The sequence below is a fragment of the Halichoerus grypus genome, chromosome 9 (assembly GCF_964656455.1).
Source record: "Halichoerus grypus chromosome 9, mHalGry1.hap1.1, whole genome shotgun sequence".
NCBI classification, from domain to species: Eukaryota; Metazoa; Chordata; class Mammalia; order Carnivora; family Phocidae; genus Halichoerus; species Halichoerus grypus.
In genome coordinates, this window is record NC_135720.1 from 97945544 (window position 1) to 97970889 (window position 25346).

At 40.9% G+C, this 25346-nt stretch overlaps 1 protein-coding gene and 1 pseudogene across 1 annotated transcript in view; both read left to right on the top strand.

Moving 5' to 3' along the window:
- Window positions 1-25346, top strand: part of PKHD1 (PKHD1 ciliary IPT domain containing fibrocystin/polyductin) — a 443829-nt gene that overhangs the window by 160416 nt on the left and 258067 nt on the right. Inside the window, exons 37-40 of the mRNA XM_078054411.1 lie at window positions 17136-17346; window positions 17732-17889; window positions 20177-20368; window positions 23236-23361. Of these exons, the coding sequence (XP_077910537.1) occupies window positions 17136-17346; window positions 17732-17889; window positions 20177-20368; window positions 23236-23361 (687 nt within the window). The remainder of the gene's footprint in view (window positions 1-17135; window positions 17347-17731; window positions 17890-20176; window positions 20369-23235; window positions 23362-25346) is intronic.
- LOC118528571 (keratin, type II cytoskeletal 8-like) lies at window positions 2620-4752 on the top strand (annotated as a pseudogene).

Consider the following 25346-nt stretch of genomic DNA (forward strand, 5'->3'; position numbering starts at 1 on the left):
TGAAAATTTAGAATTAAGGAATATATAATAGCATTGTGATATTTTCTAGATTTGATTATGGCTAGAAAGTGTTAGTAAAAGAATGACATTGATTTTAAGATAGTTTTCAGTTAGGGGATCTAGGACCACATGAATTTTGATTTGGATTGGTCACTTTTTTGTGTAAATATGTACATGAAAGGCAATGGCCAGCAAAGGCATCAATCCTGAGTATAGTTGGCCCTTGAACAATGTGGGGCTTATGCGCACTGATCCCTTGCACAGTTGAAAATCTGTGTATAACTTTTGACTCCCCCCAAAACTTAACTACTAATAGCCTATTGTTGACTGGAAGGAAGCCTTACCGATAACATAAACAGTCAATTAACACATGTTTTGTATAATATACATATTATACACTGTGTTCTTACAATAAAGTCAGATAGAGAAAAGAAAATGTTATTCAGAAAATCATAAAAGAGAAAATACACTTACAGTACTGTAGTGTAAAAATTCTGCATAAGTGAACCCATGCAGTTCAAACCCATGTTGTTCAAGGCTCAACTGTATTAGGACTTGGCTTAAGCCAAAAGAGGACCTCTAGTGAGCAATGATATATCATGTGACTAATTCTTCTTGACTAAGGTAGAAGGGGCTGGGCAACAAGCTTGCTTTCCTTCTTTACTTCTAAGGCCATATAAGACACTGGGGGCTTTGCTGATTGACAAAAGGTAAGTCCAGTGTGGCCAGTGAGTTCAAAAAGAGAAGAGAGCAGACTTGCCTCAGTGCTCGGGAGAGAGCCTGTCTGGCCTATCTACTTTAGGCTTTTCTAGATTAGGGGCAGATTTGAAGGAGCTGCCTCCTGAACCTTTTCCCTATCGCTGTGAGGGAAAAGAGGGTGAAAGCAGAAACTCCCTTTTGTTTGGCCTGGTGAATTTTCCATTCCCTAGGGCTGTGCCATGTATACTCTAGAAATGATTGATCAATAGCAACCTCTTTGGGGGACTTGAGGGGGAGGCAGGGAAGAGAGCTGTGTAGAATATTTAGACCACACAAAGATAAATTGGGAAGATATTTTTCAATTTAGAACAATAGATTTTTTTCAAACTGTGAGCTACTTCCTTCTAAAATCCCAATTGTTAATAAAATGAAGTACTGAAAATAATACCTAAGGCCTTACATTTCCTATGTAAACCCCTATAGTTCTAAACTTTTTTCATACATACATATATCATATTGGTTCTATTTATCTGGAGAACACTGGCTAACACAGTGACTTATTCATTCATGAATAATATTATAAAAAATATTTAGAGAAAACTTTGGAACCATAAGGATTTAGATAGGAAATTTAAGGCCTTAGGTACTATTTTCACTACTTCATCCTATCAACAGTTAGGTAGATAGATAGATAGGTCATATTAGTTCTATTTATCCTGAGAACCCTAACATTGTGGATTATAATAAGATTTATTTATTTATTTATTTATTTATTTATTTTTTTTTTAAAGATTTTATTTATTTATTCATGAGAGACAGAGAGAGAGAGAGGCAGAGGGAGAAGCAGGCTCCCAAGGAGCAGAGAGCCCGATGCGGGACTCGATCCCAGGACCCTGGGATCATGACCTGAGCCGAAGGCAGACGCTTAACCATCTGAGCCACCCAGGCACCCTATAATAAGATTTATTATAAGGAATTGACTCATGTGATTATAGAGGCTAAGAAGTCCCAAGATCCAAAGTCAGTCAAGCTGGAGATCCAGGAGAGCTGATGTATATAGTTCTAGTTTGAGTCCAAAGGCCTGAGAACTAGGAGAACAAATGCTGTAAGTTGCAGTCCAAAAGCCAGCAGGTTTGAAACCCAAGAAGAGCCAGTGTTTCAGTCCAAATCTGAAGGCTGGAAAAGACCAATGTCTCAGCTCAGCAGTTGGGCAGGGGTTCCCTCTCACTTAGCCTTTTTTGTACTATTGGTACTATACGGGTCTTTGATGGATTGGATGAGGCCCATCCTCATTAGGGAGGGCAATCAGCTTTACTTAGTCCATGGATTCAGATGTTAATCTCATCCAGAAACATCTTCACAGACACACCAGAATAATGTTTGGCCAGTTGTCTTTGGCCTTAGCCCAGTCAGGTTGACATATACAGTTTACCATCACAGTCACTAAAATGGATCCCATTTTCTATAACTGACTCTCTATCATTGGACACATAATCCAGGGAGCTAGCAAGGCTCCTGTCTTGACACATAACTTCCCAAGGGGAAATAGCTAGCTCTATGATCCATTTCTTTCTTTCAAGATTTCTATAGTTTACTTTCTCCTGCTAGCACATGAGAATCTTCGCTGACATTCTCCATCTTCTCCAGATGATCTTGTCCTGACTCAGTTATAGAGCACTCACTCACTCATCTTTCTCTTGATGAATGTCAGGAGTTTAGGCTCTGGAAGTAGACTGCTTGGGTCCAAATACTATCTCTACCACTGATTATCTCGTGGAACTTGAAAAAGTCAATTCCTCAATGTTGCAGTTTCTATATCTATAAACTAGAGATGATTCTGAAACATTTTGACCTAGAAACAGCTTCTTGGCTCCTTCATGAACCTCTGTCAGGTTCAGCCTACTCACCTCCACCCCAGCCTCCACTCCAGCCTCTACCATGTCATCCAGGTGACCCAGAAGTCCTACAAGATGTCCACCTCCAGCCCCGGGGCCTTCAGTAGCCGCTCCTACATGAGAGCGCCTGGCACACGCATCAGCTTCTCCGTCTTCTCCTGGGTGGGTAGCAGGTTCCGGGGTGGCCTGGGCACCAGCATGAGTGTGGTTGGAGGCTATGACAGGGCCAGGGGTATGAGGGGAATCATGGCTGTCTCACTGAACCAGAGCCTGCTGAGCCCCCTTAAGCTGGAGGTGGACCCCAACATCCAGGCTGTGCACACCCAGGACAAGGAGCAGATCCAGACCCTCAACAACAAGTTTGCCTCCTTCACTGACAAGTTGTGGTACCTGGAGTGGCAGAACAAAATTCTGGAGTCCAGGTGAAGCCTCCTGCAGCAGCAGAAACCTGCTTGGAGCAACATGGGCAACACATTCAAGAGTTATATCAACAACCCTTGGCGGCAGCCAGACACACGGTAGCCCAGGAGAAGCTGAAGCTGGAGGTGGAGCGTGGCAACATGCAGGGGCTAGTGGGGGACTTTAAGAATAAACAGGAGGAGATCAAAGGGCATGCAGACATGGAGAATGAATTTGTCCTCATCAAGAAGGATATGGACAAAGTTACATGAACATGGTAGGGCTGGAGTTCCTCCTGGAAGGGCTGACTGGTGAGATCAGCTTCTTAAGGCAGCTGTATGAAAAGGAGATCCGTGAGCTGCAGTCCCAGATCTCGGACACGTCAGTGGTGCTGTTCATGGACAATAGCCACTCCCTGTACCTGGATGGCATTATCGCCAAGGTCAAGGCCCACTACAAGGAAATCACCAACTGCAGCCAGGCTGAGACCAAGACCATGTACCAGATCAAGTACAAGGAGCTGCAGACATTGGATGGGAAGCATGGGGATGACCTCTCGCATGTGAAGATGGAGTTTTTTTTTTATTATGTTGATCATCATACATTATATCATTAGTTTTTGATGTAGTGTTCCATGATTCATTGCTTGCATATAACACCCAGTGCTCCATTCAGTACATGCCTTCTTTAATATCTATCACCAGGCTACCCCATCCTCCCACCCTCCTCCCCTCTAGAACCCTCAGTTTGTTTCTCAGAGTCCATAGTCTCTCATGGTTCGTCTCCCCCTCCAATTTCCCCCCCTTCATTTTTCCCTTCCTGCTATCTTCTTTTTCTTTTCTTTTCTTTTTTTTTTTTTTAACATATAATGTATTATTTGTTTTAGAGGTACAGGTCTGTGATTCAACAGTCTTACAGAATTCACAGCACTCACCATAGCACATACCCTCCCCAATGTCTATCACCCAGCCACCCCATCCCTCCCACCCCCCACCACTCCAGCAACCCTCAGTTTGTTTCCTGAGATTAAGAATTCCTCATATCAGTGAGATCATATGATACATGTCTTTCTCTGATTGACTTATTTCGCTCAGCATAATACCCTCCAGTTCCATCCATGTCGTTGCAAATGGCAAGATTTCATTCCTTTTGATGGCTGCATAATATTCCATTGTATATATATTCCACATCTTCTTTATCCATTCAGAAGATGGAGATTTCTGAGATGAACCGAAACATCAGCCAACATTAGGCTGGAGCTCAGGGGCCTCAAAAGCCAGAGGGCTTCCCTGGAGGTCACCATAGCTGATGCTGAGAGCACAGGGAGCTGGCCATTAAGGATACCAATGCCAAGGTAGCTGAGCTGGAGGCTGCTCCCCAGTGAGCCAAGCAGAACCTGGCACGGCAACTGCATGAGTACCGAGAGCTCATGAATGTCAAGCTGGCCCTGGTCATTGAGATCACCACCTACCGCAAGCTGCTGGAGGGTGAAGAGAGCTGGCTGGAGTCTGGGATACAGAACGTGAGTATCCATACTAAGACCACCAGCGGCTACTCAGGTGGCCTGAGCTCGGCCTATGGGAGGCTCACAAGCCCTGACCTCAACTATGGCCTGAGCTTCTTCCAGTAGAGCTTTGACTCTGGCAGGGACTCCAGTGCCTTCAGCCAGGGCAGCTCCTTTAAGGCTGTAGTTGTGAAGAAGATCGAGACCTGTGATGGGAGGCTGGTGTCTGAGTCGTCTGCTGTCCTGTCCAAGTGAACAACCACTGTGGTCCCTCCCAGCCTCCCCACTCTTGTGCCTGCCATAGAGCCTTTGGGGGAGGGAGCTTGTGCAGGGGAGCACTGGGAACAAAGAACCCACCTAAGGCTCAGCCCCAGTTCTTATCCTACCCTTGGGGGTTGTCTACTGTCCTGGGTACCCCCCCTTGCCCATGCCTCCAACTAAAAGCCAACCCAATTTTGGAAAAATGAAGCCCCAGGTGGCTCTGCCAATCCCCTGTCCACCAAATAAAATTAAAACAAAAACATTTCGCATGGTGCTGCTATGTGGTTTAAATGAACTAAAACATGTAAAGCACTTAGCACAAGGACAAACATCAAGCAACTACTCAGTAGATGTTACTTATTTTCATTGTTATCATATACCTACAGTTTTGATTTGATGAAGCTGCCTCATTATTATTCTAAGAAGGCTGGAATGGTATTTACTGTTTTCTAGTAATCCATCAGCTGGTTGTCATTCTTGATTTCTCCTTTTCTATCATTTCCCATATTGTGTCCATCATCAAGTCCTGATTTTAATTCTTGGATAACTTTTGAACCCATTTACTTCTTTTCACCCCCATTACTATCACCTTCCTTCATGATACCACCAACTTGTGCCCAGACTACTGTTTAAACTTTCTGGTTTATCTGTTAGTTGCCATTTTTGTCACTCTCCAGGTCATTGTTTACCCTGGAGCCAAGGTGATCTTTTAAAAACACGGAACTCTTTATATCATGCTGCAGCTCAAAGCTCTCCAGTGCTTTCTGATTTGAAGTCCCAAGATTTCTAACATGATTACAATGTTCTACCTGACGCAGTTCCTGCCTACTCCTTCTGCCATGTTTTCCAGCCCCCTCTTACTCTGCCCTGCCTCACTGCAGTGTTCCAGTCTTGGTAACCTTCTTTTAGTTTATCAAATGGTTAATAATAGTCTTGACTTGACATTTTTTACATTTTTTAGTATCAAAAGAAATTCAATGTTGCTAAGTAAATGGACTGTTACATGGGCTGGAGCTTGTGATTTTTCCTTCAAAGAGAATTCTTCCATATATATCATCAAAGCAGTACTATTAATAGTATTGCTTTCAGCCTGGTCATGGAGGAAGAGTATCATTGAATTGGACATTATATTCAGTATTTGTTAAAATTGGATTTTACCTAGATCCTGGTGCTTTATAATTTTCAAAACCACTTCCCATTCTTTCCTCTCATTTAACTCTCACAACAACTCTGTGAAGTAGCAAAGACTGGAATTATTACTTTCATCTTACAGATTATGAAACTGTGCCCAGACAGGATGGTAACACTCATTCCATCCTTTTCATACACTTAAGACACCCATGGCTCACTTCTATTTTGCATACACATGGCTGGTGTTCACCTGTGGCAGAAAGACAAACTGAAGATACTCCTTTCAGGTTTCCAGAACAATCTTCTCAATTTTAATTTTTCAGGTTATTTTGGGATTCCAGGTGGGCCTTGTACACCTTTTGGCTCCCTTTGTAATATTCTTCCTCCCCCTTTGTAATATTCTTGATAGGGGCATAAAGAACCTGTTTCTTTCCTAGTTATTTACTTTCAATATTTTTATGGCATTTTCTGACCTGTATAATAGCAAGTTTACAAGTATTTTTTTTATGATTTCTGCCTTTGTTTTCACACTTAGAAAACTCTTTCCTTTTTTTTCTTTTTAAGAGAGAGAGAGAGAATCTTAAGCAGCCTCCACACCCAGTGTGAGCTGGACAGAGGGCTGGATCTCACAACCCTGAGATCATGACCTGAGCCAAAATCAAGAGTCTGACACTTAACTGACTGAGCCACCCAGGCACCCCAGAAAACCCTTTCCTATATAGACATATAAAAATTTACCTATTTGTTTCCTGGTGCTTTTATTTATTTTTCCACATTAGTGTCTTTAATTCAGGGTTGGCAAAGTATGGCCCATGGGCTAAATCCGGCCCATTGCCTGTTTTCGTAAACAAAATTATATTACACACAGCCATGCCCATCCATGTGTTTAGGTATTACCTATGGCCGTGTCATGCTGCAGTGGTAACACGGACCATCTGGCCTGCAAACCCAAAACAATTTACTATCCTGTTCTTTACAGAACAATTTTGCCAACTCCTGCTTTAATCCATCTAGAATTTATTTTGATACAGTGTTTAAGTCAATTACCTAATTTTTTCTTCAAATGGCTAGTACGTTTTCTCGATACTATTTATTCAACAGTGCAGTTGTGATAGGCTGAAAAATGGCCCAGAATATGTTCATGTCACAATTCTTGGAACCCATGAAGGTTGCCTTATTTGGCAAAAGGAACTTTGCAGATGTGATTAAGTTAAAGATCTTGAAATGGAGAGATTATCATGGATTTCCTGGATGGGCTTAATGTAAGTACCATAGTCTTTATCAGAGGGATGCAGGAGGAGTCATGCAAAAAAAAAGAGGATGGGATTGAAAAAAACAGAGATAGTAGGGATGCACCATGAAGACAGAAGAGCCCACAAGCCAAGGAATATAAGGTGGCCATTAGCAGTGGAGAAAGGCAGGGAAACAGATTTTCCTTCCTCAGAGTCTCCAAAAGGAAACAATCCTCCCTACACCTTGATTTTAGCTCAGTGAAACCACTTTTGGAATTCCAACCTTCAGTGCTCGCTTCGGCAGCACATATACTGGAATTCCAACCTTCAGAACTATGAAGTAATACATTTGTGTTGTTTTAAGACAGTAATGTGGTGGTTATTTGTTACAGCAGCATAGAAAACTAATACAGCAACATTTCCGTAGAATTTTAAATATTACCTTTATCACATGCCAAATTCTTATCTGATATAGATACAAATTAATGTCTTAAAAAAATTTTTTTTATTAACATATAATATATTATTTGTTTCAGGGGTACAGGTCTGTGATTCATCAGTCTTACACCATTCACAGCGCTCACCATAGCACATACCCTCCCCAATGTCCATCACCCAGCCTCCCCATCCCCCCACCCAACAAATTTAAAATCTGGCAAAGAATGTGAATAGGCATAACTGTATCATGAATTAAATATCCAGGTAATCTGAGTACATGAGGAGGGGGCTCAGGTTTGTCCTACGTTGACAGAAAAGAGATTCTTTTTTGTTTTTACGAGTTTTCTTCTACCTTCTTATTGGTAATCAAAGAAATGCAAATTAAAACAAAAGTGTTTTTTTTTTTTTTCCCTTAACAATCAAATTGACCAAGACCAAAAAAAAGTAGTAGAAAGTCTGAGGAACTGACACTCATATGTGCTGCTAGTGGATGTAGAAGTTGTGAGTCTTCCTGTAAGACAATTTGGTAATTATATCAGTAAGCTTAAAAGTAGGTATATGCTTCGATATAGCGATGCCACTTTTAGGAGTTTGCTCTAAGGAGGTAACCGTGAGCATGCATAAAAATTGTGCTCAGGAATGTCCATGTCTGCATTGTTCATGAGAGCAAAATATTGGGAAAAAATGGAGTATAAAGAAATAAGGGATTACTATATAAAATACGCATCTTTTTTTTTTTTTTAAGATTTTATTTATTTATTTGAGAGAGAGAATGAGACAGAGAGAGAGAACATGAGAGGGGGCAGGATCAGAGGGAGAAGCAGACTCCCTGCTGAGCAGGGAGTCCGATGCGGGACTCGATCCCGAGACTCCAGGATCATGACCTGAGCCGAAGGCAGTCGCATAACCAACTGAGCCACCCAGGTGCCCCTAAAATACACATCTTTTAAATGAGGTACTATGATACCATTATGATGTTAAATAATATATAATACAGCTATCATTAAGTATAGGATTAAGTAAAGAGAATATATTAATATATCAATATTTACTATGTTAAGTAAAGAGAATTTACAAAAATGGTATGTCAAAAATTATAACATCATTCTATAGTATGTATAGTATTAATTATTTATATGTGAAATTTTGTCAACTTGTGAACATAGGATAGAAGGGATAGGAAAGAAAAGATATTTATTAATCTGTTGTAGTAAGATTGTGGATGCTTTTATTATCTTCTTTTAGCTTCTCTATATTTTTATATTAAACAGTTATCAATTGCTTTTCTAAAAAGAAATTATGCTATTAAAAATTAGCCCTTTTTTCCTCATTGCTGCCTCCACTCCAAACCATAAACTGTAGCAATGATTATAAAAAATACTATCTATCTGGTCTGAAATATACCTGAAGTTTTATAAATTTTTTGGACAATGAATACGAGTGGGAATTAAAGGCATGCTATAGAAGCCTTTTGCTCTGACCAATAGGATTTTGCCCCTCTGAGTAAAGGACTGGCCAGTACAGTTCTATAGGATCTAAGAATGCCATTTGTTTAATTGGCCTGAAATCCTTGAAGGATCTAGGAACAGTGTTATAGCTGTTTCCACATATTTTACAATTCACTATTTCCTGGGTATGTTGAGTTTTATCTTTATATTCTTCTCACTTATTTTTAATCACAGTAGCAATAGTAAAGCTCAGATTGAGTAGAAACCAGGTTAGCTTTTCTTTTATGCCTTAGAAAAGGCCTTCGATCAAAGCATGGCTCACTGCACCATCCAAGTAACCTTGCTTAGCCTTGGTCTAAACCCTGTGCCAACAAAATGGTAGACTTCTTCTCAGCATTGGGAACAGCCTATGCCCAATTCCCTTTCATCACAGTATAGAAATGTTTCCTGCTCAGCTGTGGATGCAGTCAGCTGATCTGCACATTTAGAGGATTGCTCCATTGAGCCTTCTTCTTCCTACAGGCACATGTTCCCTGCTCCGTCAATATCACCAGAGATTAACCAGTAATGATGCCAAAGGCTCCCAGTACAGACACAGAGCTGAGCTCATGCAGGATTCCTGGGCCAGGTTTTGTCTTCAACCAGGAGAGATATCACAGCAAGTGGTTCTCAAGGGCAGAGGGAAATGGTACATGAAAAATGCCCCATTCCTCTTTGGTCTGCTAGATAATCTTCTATTAACGCTAATGTCACAGTCTCTTCTTCTGAAGCACAGTAAATTGGATCGCCTCCAATTCACAAATGGTTTGAGTTCAAAGAGTTCTCTTTGTGAGATGGTTGTCTGGAACTTAGGATGCATTTTTCTCAAAGAAATCCGGATAACCCTGTGGTTAAGGATCCAGGTGAGCTCTCAAAGGCCAGTTTCACCGAAATCTCCTTGCTGTCTAATGCTAGTGGGAGTGTAGCAGTTGACCACTGAGTATAAGACTAATTGTGTGGGAAAGTAAGTCCATTTCCACTGTGGGATGCTGGGGACACATCTCTCTCCATTGGGGCTCTACTATCTTAATTCTTTTCTTATTGAGTACTAGTAACAGAGGGTGCTCTCAGTCCCTCTGCCCTCAGAGTGGCTTCTGTGGCCCAGAAGCAGACTTCTGGCAGTGTGGTTTCTGGGAGTAGAGAGAACCAGTTCAGATGCAAGGTGGAATCATAAGTCATAGTCAGCCTTTCCCCAGTTTCTCTGGTTACTCATCACCTCCTCCTGTTGTTGGAGATACTATATGACTAGAGAATTTGGGCCAGGAGCTAGCAGGAAGAAGGGAGAAATGAGAAATGGTAGAAGGGCTGGGTTTTCTCTTCATCTCTTTCCCCTCAAAGCTCATATCCTGCTACTCTGCAGGAAGAGAGATGAAATGAACAGTGGGGAATAGGACTCAAGGACAAGAGACACTGAGAGGGGTGCCCAGACCCTAAAAATAATAACAGAGTAAGGAGATGGGGAGGAATGAGTTTCTGCATTGTTTTGTTTAGTTACTGGCAAGTGTGTTATCTTCGTCTTTTGGTTTTCTTCCTTCTACTGCTCCTTTTAGGTTTCTCCTCATCTACTCAATTTTGGAATGACAATGTTCCCATGGGCTCAGGCTTGGATAGTCTTCATTTATAACTATATACTTCCTCCCAAGCAATCCCACTAATTTCCATGGATTAACATCTGTTTATATATTTATTTATCTAACCTCAGACATCTCTTCTGAGCTCCAGACTTTTCACTTGGATATTCTCTTTAATATCTAAAATGTAACCTGCCTAAAATGGTCATCTAAAGTGTGGTATGTCTAAAAGTGAATGCCACTAGAATATAAACTACATGAGGGCAGGGATTTTTGACTGTTTTGCTCACTACTATATTCCCAGTGGCTAGAAGAGCACATGGGACATAGCATAGTAGGTGCTCAATAAATGTTTATTCAATGGACTCTTCATTTTCTTCCCCAGATGCCCCTGTTTATCTACCAACTTGCTTCTGCTATGGGGCTATGAGGTATTATTGGCATCTTCTCCTTTATGTCTAGATCCAATCATCCAGTCCTCTTGGTTCTCCAAAAGAGATCTCAAATTTTTATAGTCTCCAGATGCATTGCCTAACCCTTAGTCAAACTTCCTGAACTTCTTGTCTGAACCACTGCACTCATCCTTCTCCATTTACTGCAGCAGCCTGCTACATAGACTTCTTACTTTCCCTTCCCTTCCCTTCCCTTCACTCAACAGCCAGAGTGACCTGTAAAAACAGAAATTTGATCACGGAATTATTTTAAGTTAGATTTAAGTTCTTGAAAACACTCCAACAAGGTCCTGCACCATCTTGCCCAGTCACACCGTGCCATCTCATTTGTCTTCTCCCGAACCTCCTATCTCCATTTCGTTCCTGGAACACATAGAGCTCCCTCTTGCCCCCTGGCTGGCTCTTGCTTATCTTAGCACTTGACTCAGGTTTTTTCTCATTCTCCCAAATATGCAGTGAGTACATTTTCTCACCAAGGATTCTCTCTCCTCGGTTTGATTTGTATACTCATGGTCTTAAAATATCACTGGTCTCACAAAAGTGTGATTTCGTTGTTACCATCTCAAGTATTCCTTTGGTGGCTACTTTTGGGATAAACTCTTAGTTCTTTGGGAGGGCCTGGGAGTCCCTTTCTGAGTGGGTCTTGCTCGCCTTCCCGGGTACACTCTCACTCTATCAGCATGCCCCCTTCTGTGTATGTGCATTCTGCCCATGCTGCATATAGCAGCTATTCAAATGTGTCACGTTGGCCCACACCATTGTATATATCATTGCCTTTGCCTGGAGTGCCCTGCCTGGTTTGTCATCTGGCCCACTAGGACTTATTCTTAAAGACCCAGATCAGTCATCACCTCTTCTGGGAAGCAATCCCAGAAACAACTCCTCCTTTTGTGTGAGCTTGGTGCTCCATGTTTGTGCAGCAGTAGACCCTGGATGTCCCTCTGTCTTAACACTTAACACGGTACATCTGTGATTTTTGTCCATTTCCGGTACTGGTCATGGACTCTGGCAAACAGGGACTCTGTTTTCTTCATGTCTGTCTTTCCAGTGCATGAGAAATATTCATCTACACACACACACACACAAGACAGCATTCATCGTTTTGCTATGCATAATGTGAAGTTGCATGCAGAAATAGGGGGAAATCATTTGCATGTATTTCAGAAAAATATTTCTGGTTCTTTTGTGCGTTCCTTTATCTTTCTATTCTGATGTGAATATTATTTTAATGAAATGATTCTTCCTTTCCTTTCTCCCCTCCCCTCACTCTCTCTCCCTCCCTTCCTCTCCTCATCCTTCACTACCTCCCCACCCCCAGTGATTTGGGAAGGTCTTGGCAGTTACTCACTTGGAATAAAGATTGAAGTCCTACAAAATAAACAGAGGGCAATTAGTGATTTTAAAGTGTGTTAACCCACAAAGATTATTTTCTTTCTCTCCATGCCCATTTGGTAAGATGGTTCTCTGGGACTGTGCAATTACGGATGAATGGCACTGAAATGCTTGGACAATAATTTGTAGGAAATACAATTATGAGTCGAAGTCTTTAGTGGGAGTAAATGAATAGTTTGTTGGTTAACAGGTCAACGTTGAAAGCCCAAAGTGGTTAAACATTGTATTAAATTACACATTAAGAGCTTAACCCTTTTCATTTGAACATTTTCATAAATTATTGAGCTTTTAAACTGTATTTTTATGTTTTTTGATTTGTGGTAGAGAAAGGAAGAGAGGTGCCCAAATTGGGTTTTCTAAGAGTTCTTGAAGTGAAATGACTCACGTTTACAATGCGGGCAACGCTTTCTTCATCACAGAAGCTGGCTGGTTTGCCTTGTGAGGCACTTAAATAACATTTATGAAGTAAGGAAAATAATTTTTTGAGTATCAAAGCTATCTGGGTACAGTTAATTTAGAGTTATTTCCAGAGGCCAGCAATTCGATTATGTGTCCAGTTCTTTGGTTCTGGACTCAGAAGCCCCGGTTTCAGAACTCAGTGCTGATGTCTCCTGACTGTCAAATCTTGTCCCTGAAGCATTTCAGTTTCCTAATCTGTTTAATCTGTCAAAAGAAAAACAACAAGAAAAAACAAACAGTTCTTACTTCAAGTGAAACGACTTAGCCTAGGTTGGGTTTATTCTAAGTTCTTAATAAATGTTTGCATTGTTTGTTCTGCTTTTAAGCATATTGGATATTATATACTTACTTAGGCATATATCTTTTTTTTAAAGATTTTTTTATTTATTTGTTAGAGAGAGAGAGAGAGCACAAGCAAGGGGGCGGCAGGCAGAGGGAGAAGCAGGCTCCCCGCTGAGCAGGGAGCCGGATGCGGGACTTGATCCCAGGACCCTGGGATCATGACCTGAGCCCAAGGCAGATACTTAACCGACTGAGCCACCCAGACGTTCCTAGGCATATATCTGATGGGATTTTGCAAGTGAATATCCAGAAGGCAGTATTCAAAATAGTTAATTTAAATTCTTATGAGCTGAATGCTAATTGTGAGCCCAGGACTGGGTTAGGGATTGTGACATATATAAAGGAAACATATAAAGCAGTGGCCGTGCATTCAGGTAGTAAATGTTGAGGTGGGAGATAAGACATAGGCACTGTGATAATTACGGAATAATTTAATACTGAAATATATGGTACTGACTATAGGTTACGTAGCTTGTCTCCTCAGCACGGCCGCCACTCCCTCCCCCCTCCGAGCCTTCTCAGCCTGTGTGTATTTCAGCAGTGACAACAAAAAATCTATTTCCCTCCCCCTCCCCCCAACTCTCGCAGAATCTCCAGTGTTTTTCAGCATTCCTGACTGCTTGTGATAGGTGTCATCATGACAAATGTCATGTGAGTTCATCAACTAATCTGTTTGTTGCTGTCACCGTGAGGCTTCTTTCATCCACTTTACCTCCTCTTTGGGCTTTCTTGGTCATTGTCATCCATTCAGGAAGGTGCTGTCCCTGCTGCTAGTAGCTGCCATGAGAGTACTGAAAGCGTGGGTGCTAAGGGAGCAGGCTTTCACTGCTACCCAGTTGGTCAAACCCTGCCATGTGGGAGTATTGTGTCCCGTGATGAAGTGTGGTGACCACCTCTCTTGGCCACTTGGGGTTCCACCTGATCACCTGGACACCAGAACATTGGAGTGCTTATTTCTCCGTGTCTCAGTCATGATTTTCCTCATTCAGTACACATCTATTGAACACCCATTATATGCTAAACACCGTGATAGGCATTGGTGCTGTGATGGTGAGCAAATGTAGGTATAGTTCCTACTGTCTTGTGCAGTAGGGGAGACAGAATTACAGTAAGAGATCAAATTGCAGTGTGTTGAGTGCTAGAAAGGAGAAGAACATGGTGATGGGACTGATTATAACACAAGGTTGGGCCCATTTGGGAGGTCTTGGAGGCTTCTCTGAGGAACCAAAATGAACATCATTCTGAAGACTGAGGCAGAGTGAGTTAGTGCTAGAGTTCCAGGCAGAGGAGCTTCAGGTGCAAAAGCCATCTGGAGAGTTCCTTCAGGTCCTTTTCTCAGGTTCAGTCGTGGATCCAGGGGCTCAGGAAAAAGGGCCTATATCTGAGACAGACCCTGTCATCCTCTATTTTTCTCTCTGCTCCTTTGCGTAAGCTTCTCCTACCACACAAAGCAACTCAGACAAATGGCCCACAGTCTAGCCACAAACCTGGGCATGCCCAAATCCCAGATATAAACAGATCTTTTGCTCCAGTACAAGCTCCACATCGCTACAAGGTCTATAGGAGGAAGCGGACATCAGCCATGGGCTGAAGTGCTCCCTGAAATCCAATGGAAGAAGTGGGGCTTGAGCTGCATTTTGGAAGAATAGATGAGGGAAGGCAGGCAAGGCACACAGGTGGAAGGGGTAAAATGGGTGAAGGGATAGAGGAAGGAATGATCCTGTCAAATGAGAAGAGGTAAACAGACTGGGCTTCCTGGAATAGAGAGTTTATTACAGAGTCAAAGACCATCAAGTAGAGTCAGATTATGGAGAGTCTTGAAAGTCAGGAAGGGAATTTGGGGCTTTGTTACTGAGTATTGTAGGTAGATACTGCAGGTTATAAACAAAAAAGAATGTAACTAAAATAACTTAGCAAAGTTTAAAAAAAGAATAAGGCAGAATGGTCGGAAGAGAAAAAGGTGTTTGTAGAGGGTCTAGCTCAGGTGATATTATAATTATTTTGACATTTGTGAGTTTGAGATAACAGTAGCTCATCCAAATGTCAATATCTACCATGTAGCTGGAGATACAACGCAGGCACTGATGAAACATCCAAGCTTGATGCTTTGGTCATACACATAGACAGGTGTTATTTTGCCATGAGAGTGCATAAGTTATGAGATGATTTTACTGCTTTCTAAAAGCTCTGTCAACAATTGAAAGGACATATATTTATGTTAATAGTTAAAAATGCACTTCAAAGATTCTGTGATTTTTTTTTCATTCATTCTGACTTGACTGTTATAAGAATGATTAGTTGAGAAATACCTTTTTGTCCCTACTCTTGGTTCTGCTACCTGAAGCTTGCATGTTGGTAGGTGCAGAGTAGGGGTTTTTGGCATATTGATTTAGTATTGTGCACAATTGATCACAGAGTTTAAGAGCATTTTTGTCTTTGATAAACATTTTCTATGCTTGGTAGAAAATTTTCCGTATAGACATTCAAGAACGGATCACAGAAATTTGCATATGTATGCATATACATATAAAGAGACTTTATTTTATTTTATTTTCCCAAAGGTTAAAACATACAAACAAGGAATAAAATTAAAGTTATTTTCTTTTGGGATGATTTATGTCTTAATTTCTGCCTGCCCTATAATTAGAAATTTTGAACTCTGTAAATTATTTCAAGATAAAATTATTGCCCAAGTAAACTTCAGAAATTACATCATTAACCTAGGGACCTTTCTAAGCCTAGAACAACATTATTGGTACAAGTGCCCATGCACACACAGACACATAAATAAAGAGGGAAGTTTAAAATAATTTGAAAATGATTTATTGTCGGCTACCTCTGTAGTTGGAGATTCAAGTATTATTACTTTACTTTAGTGCAACAAGGGAGGACAGTAAGTTGCTGTGGGCTAAAGGTAAATTATGATCTATTGCAAAGGAGGAAGGAAATGTACTGAGGAAAGAAGAAGGAGTTGGGAGTAAGCCATGTGTTTTCTGAACTATTGCTTCAGATAATGGCTTGAAAAAAGTCTTTGCCTTGACCCTTGTTGGGAAAGGCCAGAGTAAACTGGGAGACAGACTACCTTCTTGAATCTTTGATAGTTAAGCAGTAGCATCCTGGCATGGGTAGGATCAGATGGATGAGCTGGACCCTGATACAAACCAAGATCTCTAGAGTCTCAAGTTCCCCCGTCTTCAACTTTGCTTAGCAAAGCCATCTTGGACACACACACTTTAGAGTTTGAAGGGATCATTTAATACATCAGGGCTTAGGACAACCAATCCAAGGTAATTTTGATTCTGTATTCTACTAACTCTATCTGTAAACTGAGCTGAAGTCTTCAGGTTAGAGATTCGTTATGAACTTTTATATCGGAGACTCTCATAGCCACTTGTTTTTATTTGGCATAAGAAAGAGGTGGTAAAATTTCATTCTCAAAACAGTGTGATGCCAGGAAGGAAAAGACTAAAATATGTTTTAGATCTATTATGTGCAAGGTCCAACCTAGATGTTTCATAGTTTTCTCAGTTAATCCTCTTACCACTCTGTGGGGAAGGAAACCGGAGCCCATCCTTGAGTATATTACCCTTGGTTAGAACATGGCAAAACTGATTCGATTGTCAGTTGAGTCTGCCTCCAATTCCTGTATTTTTCACCCCCTGCCATGTTCAATCCTGCATTATTTTTTATTGCAACATGTCACAGATGAGAAAAGTAATATCCAAAAAAAAAAAAAGTAAAAGCACTGGTGCTCATCAAGCCTGAAGCTTGCTTTCCCAGACTCTTCCTTCACAGGATTCTTTGGCTGAATAACATCAAACTCATGTTAACTATTAAAATGTCTAAAGGCAAGCTTTCCTCACTCGGCTTTAGGTTTGCTCCCAGAAGTAACTGTCACCCATCTTCGAGCAGCTACCTCAGCCCGGGACACGGTATTGGCTCTGGAGGATGCCGTGGACTGGCGCCCCGGGGATGAAGTTGTCATCATTGGCGGAATAGGTGTTGAGGGTGCCAAACCCATGGAAGAGCTTGTCACTGTGGAAGCTGTGCACAATACAGACCTCCATCTGAGGTCACCCTTGAGGTACTGAATGTCAGCTTGGCTCTGTTTCGACGGAAGCAGATGAGGTCTTAACTGTGTTGGCGTCTAGACACTTGCTTGTCTTTCCATGATGTCTTTTGACATTAAGTAGTGCTAGATGTGTTGATGAGAAAATTACAAAGCACAAAATGTTTGAAAGATTCAGACTTCTTGAATAAGTTTTTCCTGTAAGACTCTAGAACTTCCGTCTTATGGTGCAGTGCACCTAATTCTCACACACTTGTGCCCATAGTTCAACTCTTCTGTACCTGAGTTTGTAAAGAAACAGACTCCCAAAGGAGAATTATGCTAATCTAGTGGCTTACTATTTTAGTCAGATTTGGAGTAATATCTTCAGATGAGTGTTTTCCATGTGTTTTTTCTTCAGATATTCTCACAACTTCACAGACAATTGGGTGGCTGGAGAACGCCATGTTTTAAAAGTCATGGTAGTGCTGCTTAGCAGGAGTGTTACCATACAAGGAAATCTCACTGCCGAGAGGATGAAGCACCTTGCTTCATGCCAGGAGGCCTGTGCTTCAGAAGGTAGAGAAGTATTTTGCTGGGAAGACAATGAGTGAAAAAGAATGTTCTTCCTGTCAAACAATATGTAGTAATGTCGACTTCCTTCAAAATGGAATAAACCCTTAACCTTTGCATGTCTGTAATATTCTTTAGTTTTCAGAATGCTCTTGATAAATTGTCATTTCGTCTCTTGCCTTCCACGACCTTGTAAACGAGGTAAACAAGTTTCCACTTGTGAAATTATTTCTCTGGGGAAAAAAAAATCCTGTTAAATAATTAAATCCAGAGAGTCAGATTAAATTTCCAAGGAAATTTATAAGGAAGTCTTAACTCTGATTCCAGGCCCCTTCTAAAATTCTCAGGAAAACAATTTAATGCCAGAGTCATAGACCCAGGCAGAACATTCTTACTGATTAGACTGATGGGGCTCTTGTGCCCCCTCCCGCCTCACCCCTACTTTTAGAGTTTGTTTTCTGAGTGAACTACCACATACTTTAAGTAAGTGGTTGAAAAAGTCAATTTATCTTCTAGAAGAATAACAGGCACTGAATCACACTGATGTGCCTATTAAACATCTATTTCAGGGATGGTTAGTTTAGTAGGTTATGTTTTAGTTTCCCAGGCTGTAGATTATGAGGCTTTCACATGTTGTGAAGATATCATTTGTCAACTTTGGTTTAGGATGGTGTGGGTGTCAAGGATGACTCCCAGGCATGGGCTCTGGATGGATGATGAGGCTATTTAGTGAGATGGCAAGAAGAACAGCTTTTGGAGTGGGAGGCTACAGATCATGATTTTAATTTTGTACATGTCGGCATAGATGCCAAGCCAGGACCTGCGTAGAGGTGCCTGGGAGTGTCTGGAGCCTGGCAGAAATGTCATGGCTGGAGTTAAAGGTTTGAGTCATGTCTACATATAGATGCATGTGGGTGTCATGTTGGGATGTGGTTGGGTGAGAGAGACCTTGATTCTACCCTCCACCACCCAGTCACTTAGCTCACAAACATGTCATTCTGAAAAAGGTTTGGATACTGTGGGTTAGAATCCAATGATTGCCAAATTTAACAATTTTGCTGAAATGGGAACTGCACTGTATTCAAACTATCTCGGTAGTTCTCATACAGGTATTCTCAGATCATATTGTCTAAAATGCTGCATTTGATTGTGCTGCTAGGGAGCCCATGCTTCTAGGTCTGGCCCATTGCAAATCTGTTGGCTCCTAATGGAAAAATCCCTGATTTCATCACAACTCTTAAATGTTATTACAAAATTCTCAAAATAAATAAAAATAGACATTCCTTAAAAAAAATAACATATCGCTCGCCCTTTCTTTGTATGGGGCTGAAGTGTGGAAATGAGGTAGCCAAATAAATAATATGAGGCCTGGCCACTCAAAATATTATGGATCACTGGCAGAAATAATCAAAATTGTGATAAAGCATACAAATATGAAACACCTCTTTATTTACCGCTTATATATTTATTCCTGGGTGTTAGCAAATTTACTGTGACTTATTCACTATGGAATGATACATCATTTTGTATTTGTGGCATTTTGATTTATTAACATGGATAATAAAGAACTAATTCAGAAGATGAGTTCCTATCCATTCTGAGGTTAGGTCACACCACCAAATGCCACGTGTCCACAGAAAGTGTCCTGGATCCTGAGGTCACAACACTTTGACGCAATGGTAGCTGAGTGTATTAGAGTTGTGCAGTTTGTTGTCCTCACTAGGGAACTGTCTGGGAAGGAGGCGTTGGGGGTGGGGGTGGGGAGGATGCTGCTCAGCTGCTTCTCTGGAGCCCTTTGCCATTTCTGCAGTGGCCTTATTGCTATGTCTCCAAACTACAAAGCAGCAAAATAAAGGGGGGAAACTCCACTGGACAGCTTAAGACTAAAAAGAGCTGTGATTACATTCAGCGCTCACATTTCTTCCCTACAATTATCAACCACGAGAAGGTCATTTTATTGCACACTCCCTCCAGGGGATCTTTTGGATTGAAATAAGCATCTATTTAGGTTGGTTTTGTGGGTTATAGTCAGCCTCTTTGTGACAGTAATTAAGGTGATTGATTTGGGGGCTTCTGGAAATAATAGAGTGAAGGCAACATCATGTCCTAGTTATCAGATGTTTTAATTAATAATCCAAAGAGGAGAATCAAAGTAAAAGGGAAATAAGATTATTAAATGAAACAAACAATAATGGTTTGTCCCTTGTGCTGACAGTAAATTTCATACCAGATGATTTGTCTAGAAGCATGATGCACCTGCTTCAGGACCCCCCGGCTTCATTCTGTGTTTCAGGGGATTTGCAGGACTGTTTATATTCCAAGAGTGAGAAGATGTTGGGATCCAGGGATCTGGGGGCCAGAGTCATTGTTCAGTCTTTCCCAGAGGAGCCCAGCCAGGTCCAGTTGAAGGGAGTGCAGTTTCGGGTGTTGGGGCAAGCCTTCCGTAAGCATCTGAGCTCCCTGACTCTGGTGGGAGCTATGAGAGGTAAGCAGGCCCAGGCCTATGACTTCTCATTTTTCTCTCTTCTTCCATGTTCAAGGCTGTACATGCAAGGGTCATGATAGGTATCAGATGGGGACATGGGGGGTTCAAAGGTAGATAATTTATACTCTAGATCTATGGTTCTCCAATTTTAGTATGCCTAACAAAAATTATTTGGGGCACTCACTAAAATTTAGGGTTATAGACTCTGCCCTGACAAATTCTGGTCTAAGGTAGGCCTAGCAATCTGAATTTTTAAAAGCAAGCCTTGTGATTCTGGAACAAGTAGTCTAAGGAATACACTGTGGGAAACATCACTATAGGTACAACAGACATGGAGTGAGCCACACAAATCTGTGTTTTGAATCCTGCTTCTGTCATTTACTACTTTGTGACTGCAGGTAAATGGATATTGAATAGTATAAATAATCCGTGCTATGAGAGCCCAGCACAGCAGAAAGCATTTCCATATGAAGTTGTCCTAACTCAGAGGAGTCTTCTACCTGGGAAAATAGGGGAGAATGGGCTGAGAACCAGGTACTTCTCCTGGGCACATTGAGCAGGCAGAGTATGCAGATCTTGGCCAGAGCTAAAGATATAGGAAGGGAGCAGGAAACATCAAATGCAGGTGAGAACAACTAGGTGAAAAACAAGATCAGAACCAGAAAAGAAGAATATGACCAGATGTAAATAAAGGTTCTAAAACCGAAGTTGGAGAGACATAGGAACATCCAGGGCAAAAACCCAATACCGGATGCGGACATGCAGAGAACCAGAGATGCTAAGTAATGAGGACAGCAGCTCCTTTTCTGAATCACCCTCCCCACCCCCAGCTTCTCCAACACCCACACATTCAAGCTTTGCCTTCCTGAAAAGGGCTGGTGCTCTGGGGGTGCTGTCTGACAGGAAGTATCAGGACATACTTGGTGGTTCAAGCGGGTCTAGAGAGACGGTAGAATTTCAGCAGACAATGACAAAGTAATCCTTGAGATCCTTGAGGACAGAATCCTGGCACCTGCAGCATTTTTTTTTCTCACCTCCAATAATCCGCACACCAAGGATGTCTCTCCTAATTTTCCAGATCTCCACATCATTTATTTTTGACATTCATTTAGGGAGATGTTTCCTAACATGGCTCCCTCCCTAGCACATTGGGATGATCAGTACCTTTGTACCCTCCTCCCTGGCTCTTTGGTCTCCTGGTGCTTATAGTGCCGCATAAAGTTTGATGTGGGACAAGCTCCAGTATCAGTCAGGGTAGAAGTCACATATGAGTTATATTGATTAAATGTAATCAGAATCCTTCCTTGCTCAAAAGTCTATCTGCCTCCGCCAACCTGCTTCAGAATAGCTACACTTTTATCTATTTTTTTTTAAATTTAGTTTTAGTTGGAAAGGATTCAGTGCTTTAAAAAGTTTGAAAAGCACTGAATTCATACATTATCCCCTGTAGGTCTCTGTTAAAATGCAATTGTCTTTCCTGGGAGGGGTTAGAAGCTTCTGGCATGCTTGCCAAAGAGTCTCTTACTGTTTCATGCCCTGAAGGCTCTTGTACCCTGTGTGGCCAGTTGCGCCTGGACACTAGAGTTAGAACGTGCTGGCATCTCTGCTACTTTTACAGGTAAATGCCTGAATTCCGCCCATAACAGCTCCAAAAACACATTAGTGCTTATTGATTGTTCAGATGCGCAAGCCTGTACTGAATGAGTGTATGTAGAGATCTGGAGTCAGGAAAAGTCTGCAGCAGGCAGTGTTTCCTACAGAGGTGGGTATGGATGGGTTAACTTATTGGTGAGTAATGTGAGGGTATCTGGTACCAGAGGAGCTGAGATCTAGGAGAATGTGGAGGCTCAGTGTCTATAGTGACATTGTCGTTGAGAATTTTCTGGATAGCTCCAATTTAAAAGTCAAATTATTCCATAAACCGAAGTAATTTTTTCAGTACTTCAAACATTTGATATTTATATAATATCTCTCACTACCTGGAAATAATATAAAACTCCTTTATCAGGATTTATCATTTAATTATCCATTATTATTTTAATGTAAGTTTCCTACACCAGAATGAAGATACACAAGGGCAGAATTTACTTAGTTTTGTTTGTCCAAGTCCTGAAATATATAGTTGATACTCAGTAAATATTTATTTATTGACTGATCCAGTTGATATAACTTCATGGGGGGGGGGTATAAAATATGCCCATGGAGCCAGGGTAATGATTTTCCTAAATGTCAATTTCTTTTAGCATAGTAGAGGTACTTGCCTTTCACTTTCATCAACCTACCACGTTCAAATGTGAAAGTCATGATCCTCAGGTCAACCTCTGGCTTTACTTACATTTTGAATAAGAATCTCTGGCTGTCTTGGGCCAAGGATATAATTGCCTGGCAAGTTAAAAAAAATATGTCACAGCCTGAGGAAATAATGACTGTATCTCCACATGGAAGATGTGATTTTCAAAGTTCATGGTTTGGTCCTTCAAGAGTACTCTTCACATTGTCCTTGACTTCTCTTTAGCCACTGTCTGCCATATTGTGATGAGGATAGCAAAGATGGTGGCCAGTTGGAAATCCTGACAGCCAAGAATTCTTTGGTAGTTTGGCCATACTGTCTCTTTCTCAGATGGTTTTCTTTCTAGCACCTGACTCTTGGATTCCACCTTGCTTATCCTTGGTATCTTTGAGGTGCCTTGGCCTGGGTTGCCCATTTTCTTGATTTGATTTTTCTTTCCAACTCCTCATTTCCTGAGTTTCATTATTGTAGGGGGAGTGTTCTCAGTTATATTACAGTTTGCTTTGGAAATGATCAACAGAATCTAAGGAACCTTCAAGATTCACTTCAAATGTTTGACTTACTCTTTCCTCTTCAGATTCCTATGTACAGGGTTGCACAGTGTGGAGCTCCTTCAGTAGAGGCCTTAGCATGTCAAGGACCTTGGGCCTGAAGGTGGACAGTAATGTATTCTACGATATTTTAGGCCATGCACTGCTGGTAGGTAAGTGATGAATTTGTTTAATTTTGGCATTCTTGAGTAGGACAAATAGTTTTTCAAGAGGAATTTTCCCAAAATTTGAATTCCCAATCTGTAAAAACTTTAGCCTCTGATCATTGGAAATAGGCCATAGTTTAAAATTCTGAATTTAAATTTACCCAACACTAATTAGCTTCCTCAACTGTATCAAGAGGAAACTGATCTTTTGAAGGTGACATTTCAATTCAGGTTAATAAACATGAAATGGGAGGTTTTCAAATTTACTGTCAGCAATTTTCACCATAATTTAAAGTCACGTAAATAAATCTCTGTACAGTCTCATGAAGTGTTAAGCCTTGATGTTGGACAGGAAGTTAAAAATTCTGAATTCTGTTCTTAGTTTCTCCTGTGGCTTGCTAAAGAAGCTCATGTTTCAGAATCTTCTGCTTGGTCACTTGTATCCACTTTTTTCTCCTAAAGTTCATTCCCCTTGCAGAACCCAGAATTATCCCTAAAAAACACAGATTGCATCATATCACTCCCATCCTTAAAACTCTTTAAGAATTTCTTATTGCTATTAGAATACAATCCTAAATCCTTAACCTGGCTTAGAAGTCTCCCTCAGTGATTTTGTCTCTATTAACGTTTGTGAACTTGTCTTGCTCTTTCTCTATTCCTTTGTACTCTAGCTACACTGGACTGTTTTAATTCTTTCAAAAGGCCACATTTTTTTTCCCCTCAAGGCTTTTGCACAAACTCTTTCCCTCTACTCATACTGCTCGCTCTCCTCCTGAAAAGTTCTCTCCCCCACACCCCCAAATCAAGTCCCTCTGTTTAAGCTCCTTGGGCACCAGTCATCATTTATTGATTTAAAATTACATATCATGTTTCTGATCATCGGATTAATGTCTGTTTGTACCACCAGATTTAATGTGAACATTGTTTCCTTAGCATTTAGCACATTAACTAGTCCTTTGTAGGTATATTTGTTGAAAGAAATGAATGAATTAATGAACAAAAGGTCTTTGAATATATTGCAATACAAAAGCAAATCAGAGGTTTTCAATGAAAGTCAGACTATATTTGTTAAATAGTGTTTCATATTTAAATTAATTCTGTGATACCATCAGTGGGAACATGTATGTGTTTCATTTAAGAACGATCTGTTGAGAAAAAAGCTATAAAGGTCCTAATCCTGAGAGGGAAACTGTTTAATGAGAAAATATGGATCATATAAACTTGCTTTAAAACAAACTCCAGCTCTAGAAGACAAAGAACTAAGGACAATCGTGGCAATCAGGTGCAGGAAAATCTTTTGTTTGGAAAAGAACAATTACAGGTCAGTTAAACTAACAGGTGGAGATTGACTTTGTTTATTCTTACTTTTGTCTGTGTAAGGGAAAAGTTTGCCAAAACCTGGAGCAGAAATTCAGGAAGGTACCCTAACAATATTAATTTAGCCGAAAACAGTTATACGGAATAGACATTAACTAGGCAAGGAAACAAACCTGAAGGAGGAATTTAGCCTTTAGTGCTTATTTTGAATTGGAAGCTCTTGACATCTATTATACTGCAGGTGATGAAATTAGAATATTTGTTTATTAGTGCATTATAAAGTACTTAATTTCATGCAAAATGGGTTTGTAAACCCAGTTCATGAAAGGACATGGGAAGCTCATATACCGAAATACCTAATAAGGAGAAGGGTCTGTGGGGCTCTTCTTTACTGATGCCCCATACATGGCTAATCGGTCTCTGTAGCAGGGCCCATGCTCTTTTATTCTCTTCTATTCCAGACCACTGCGGATAGTTGGTGGCCAGTTTGAACAGCTAGGGAAGGGGCTGGAGCAGACACATGCATATGTGGCATTTGACTATAGAGACAGTCACTTAGACTCTTCCTAAGAAGTAAAAGAGTACCTCTGTTTCTTTGTTCTTTATTCTGTTTAAAATGAACTTCTGATTCACTAGGATACTCTGGAACTAAAAAGCCCATATAATCTATATCT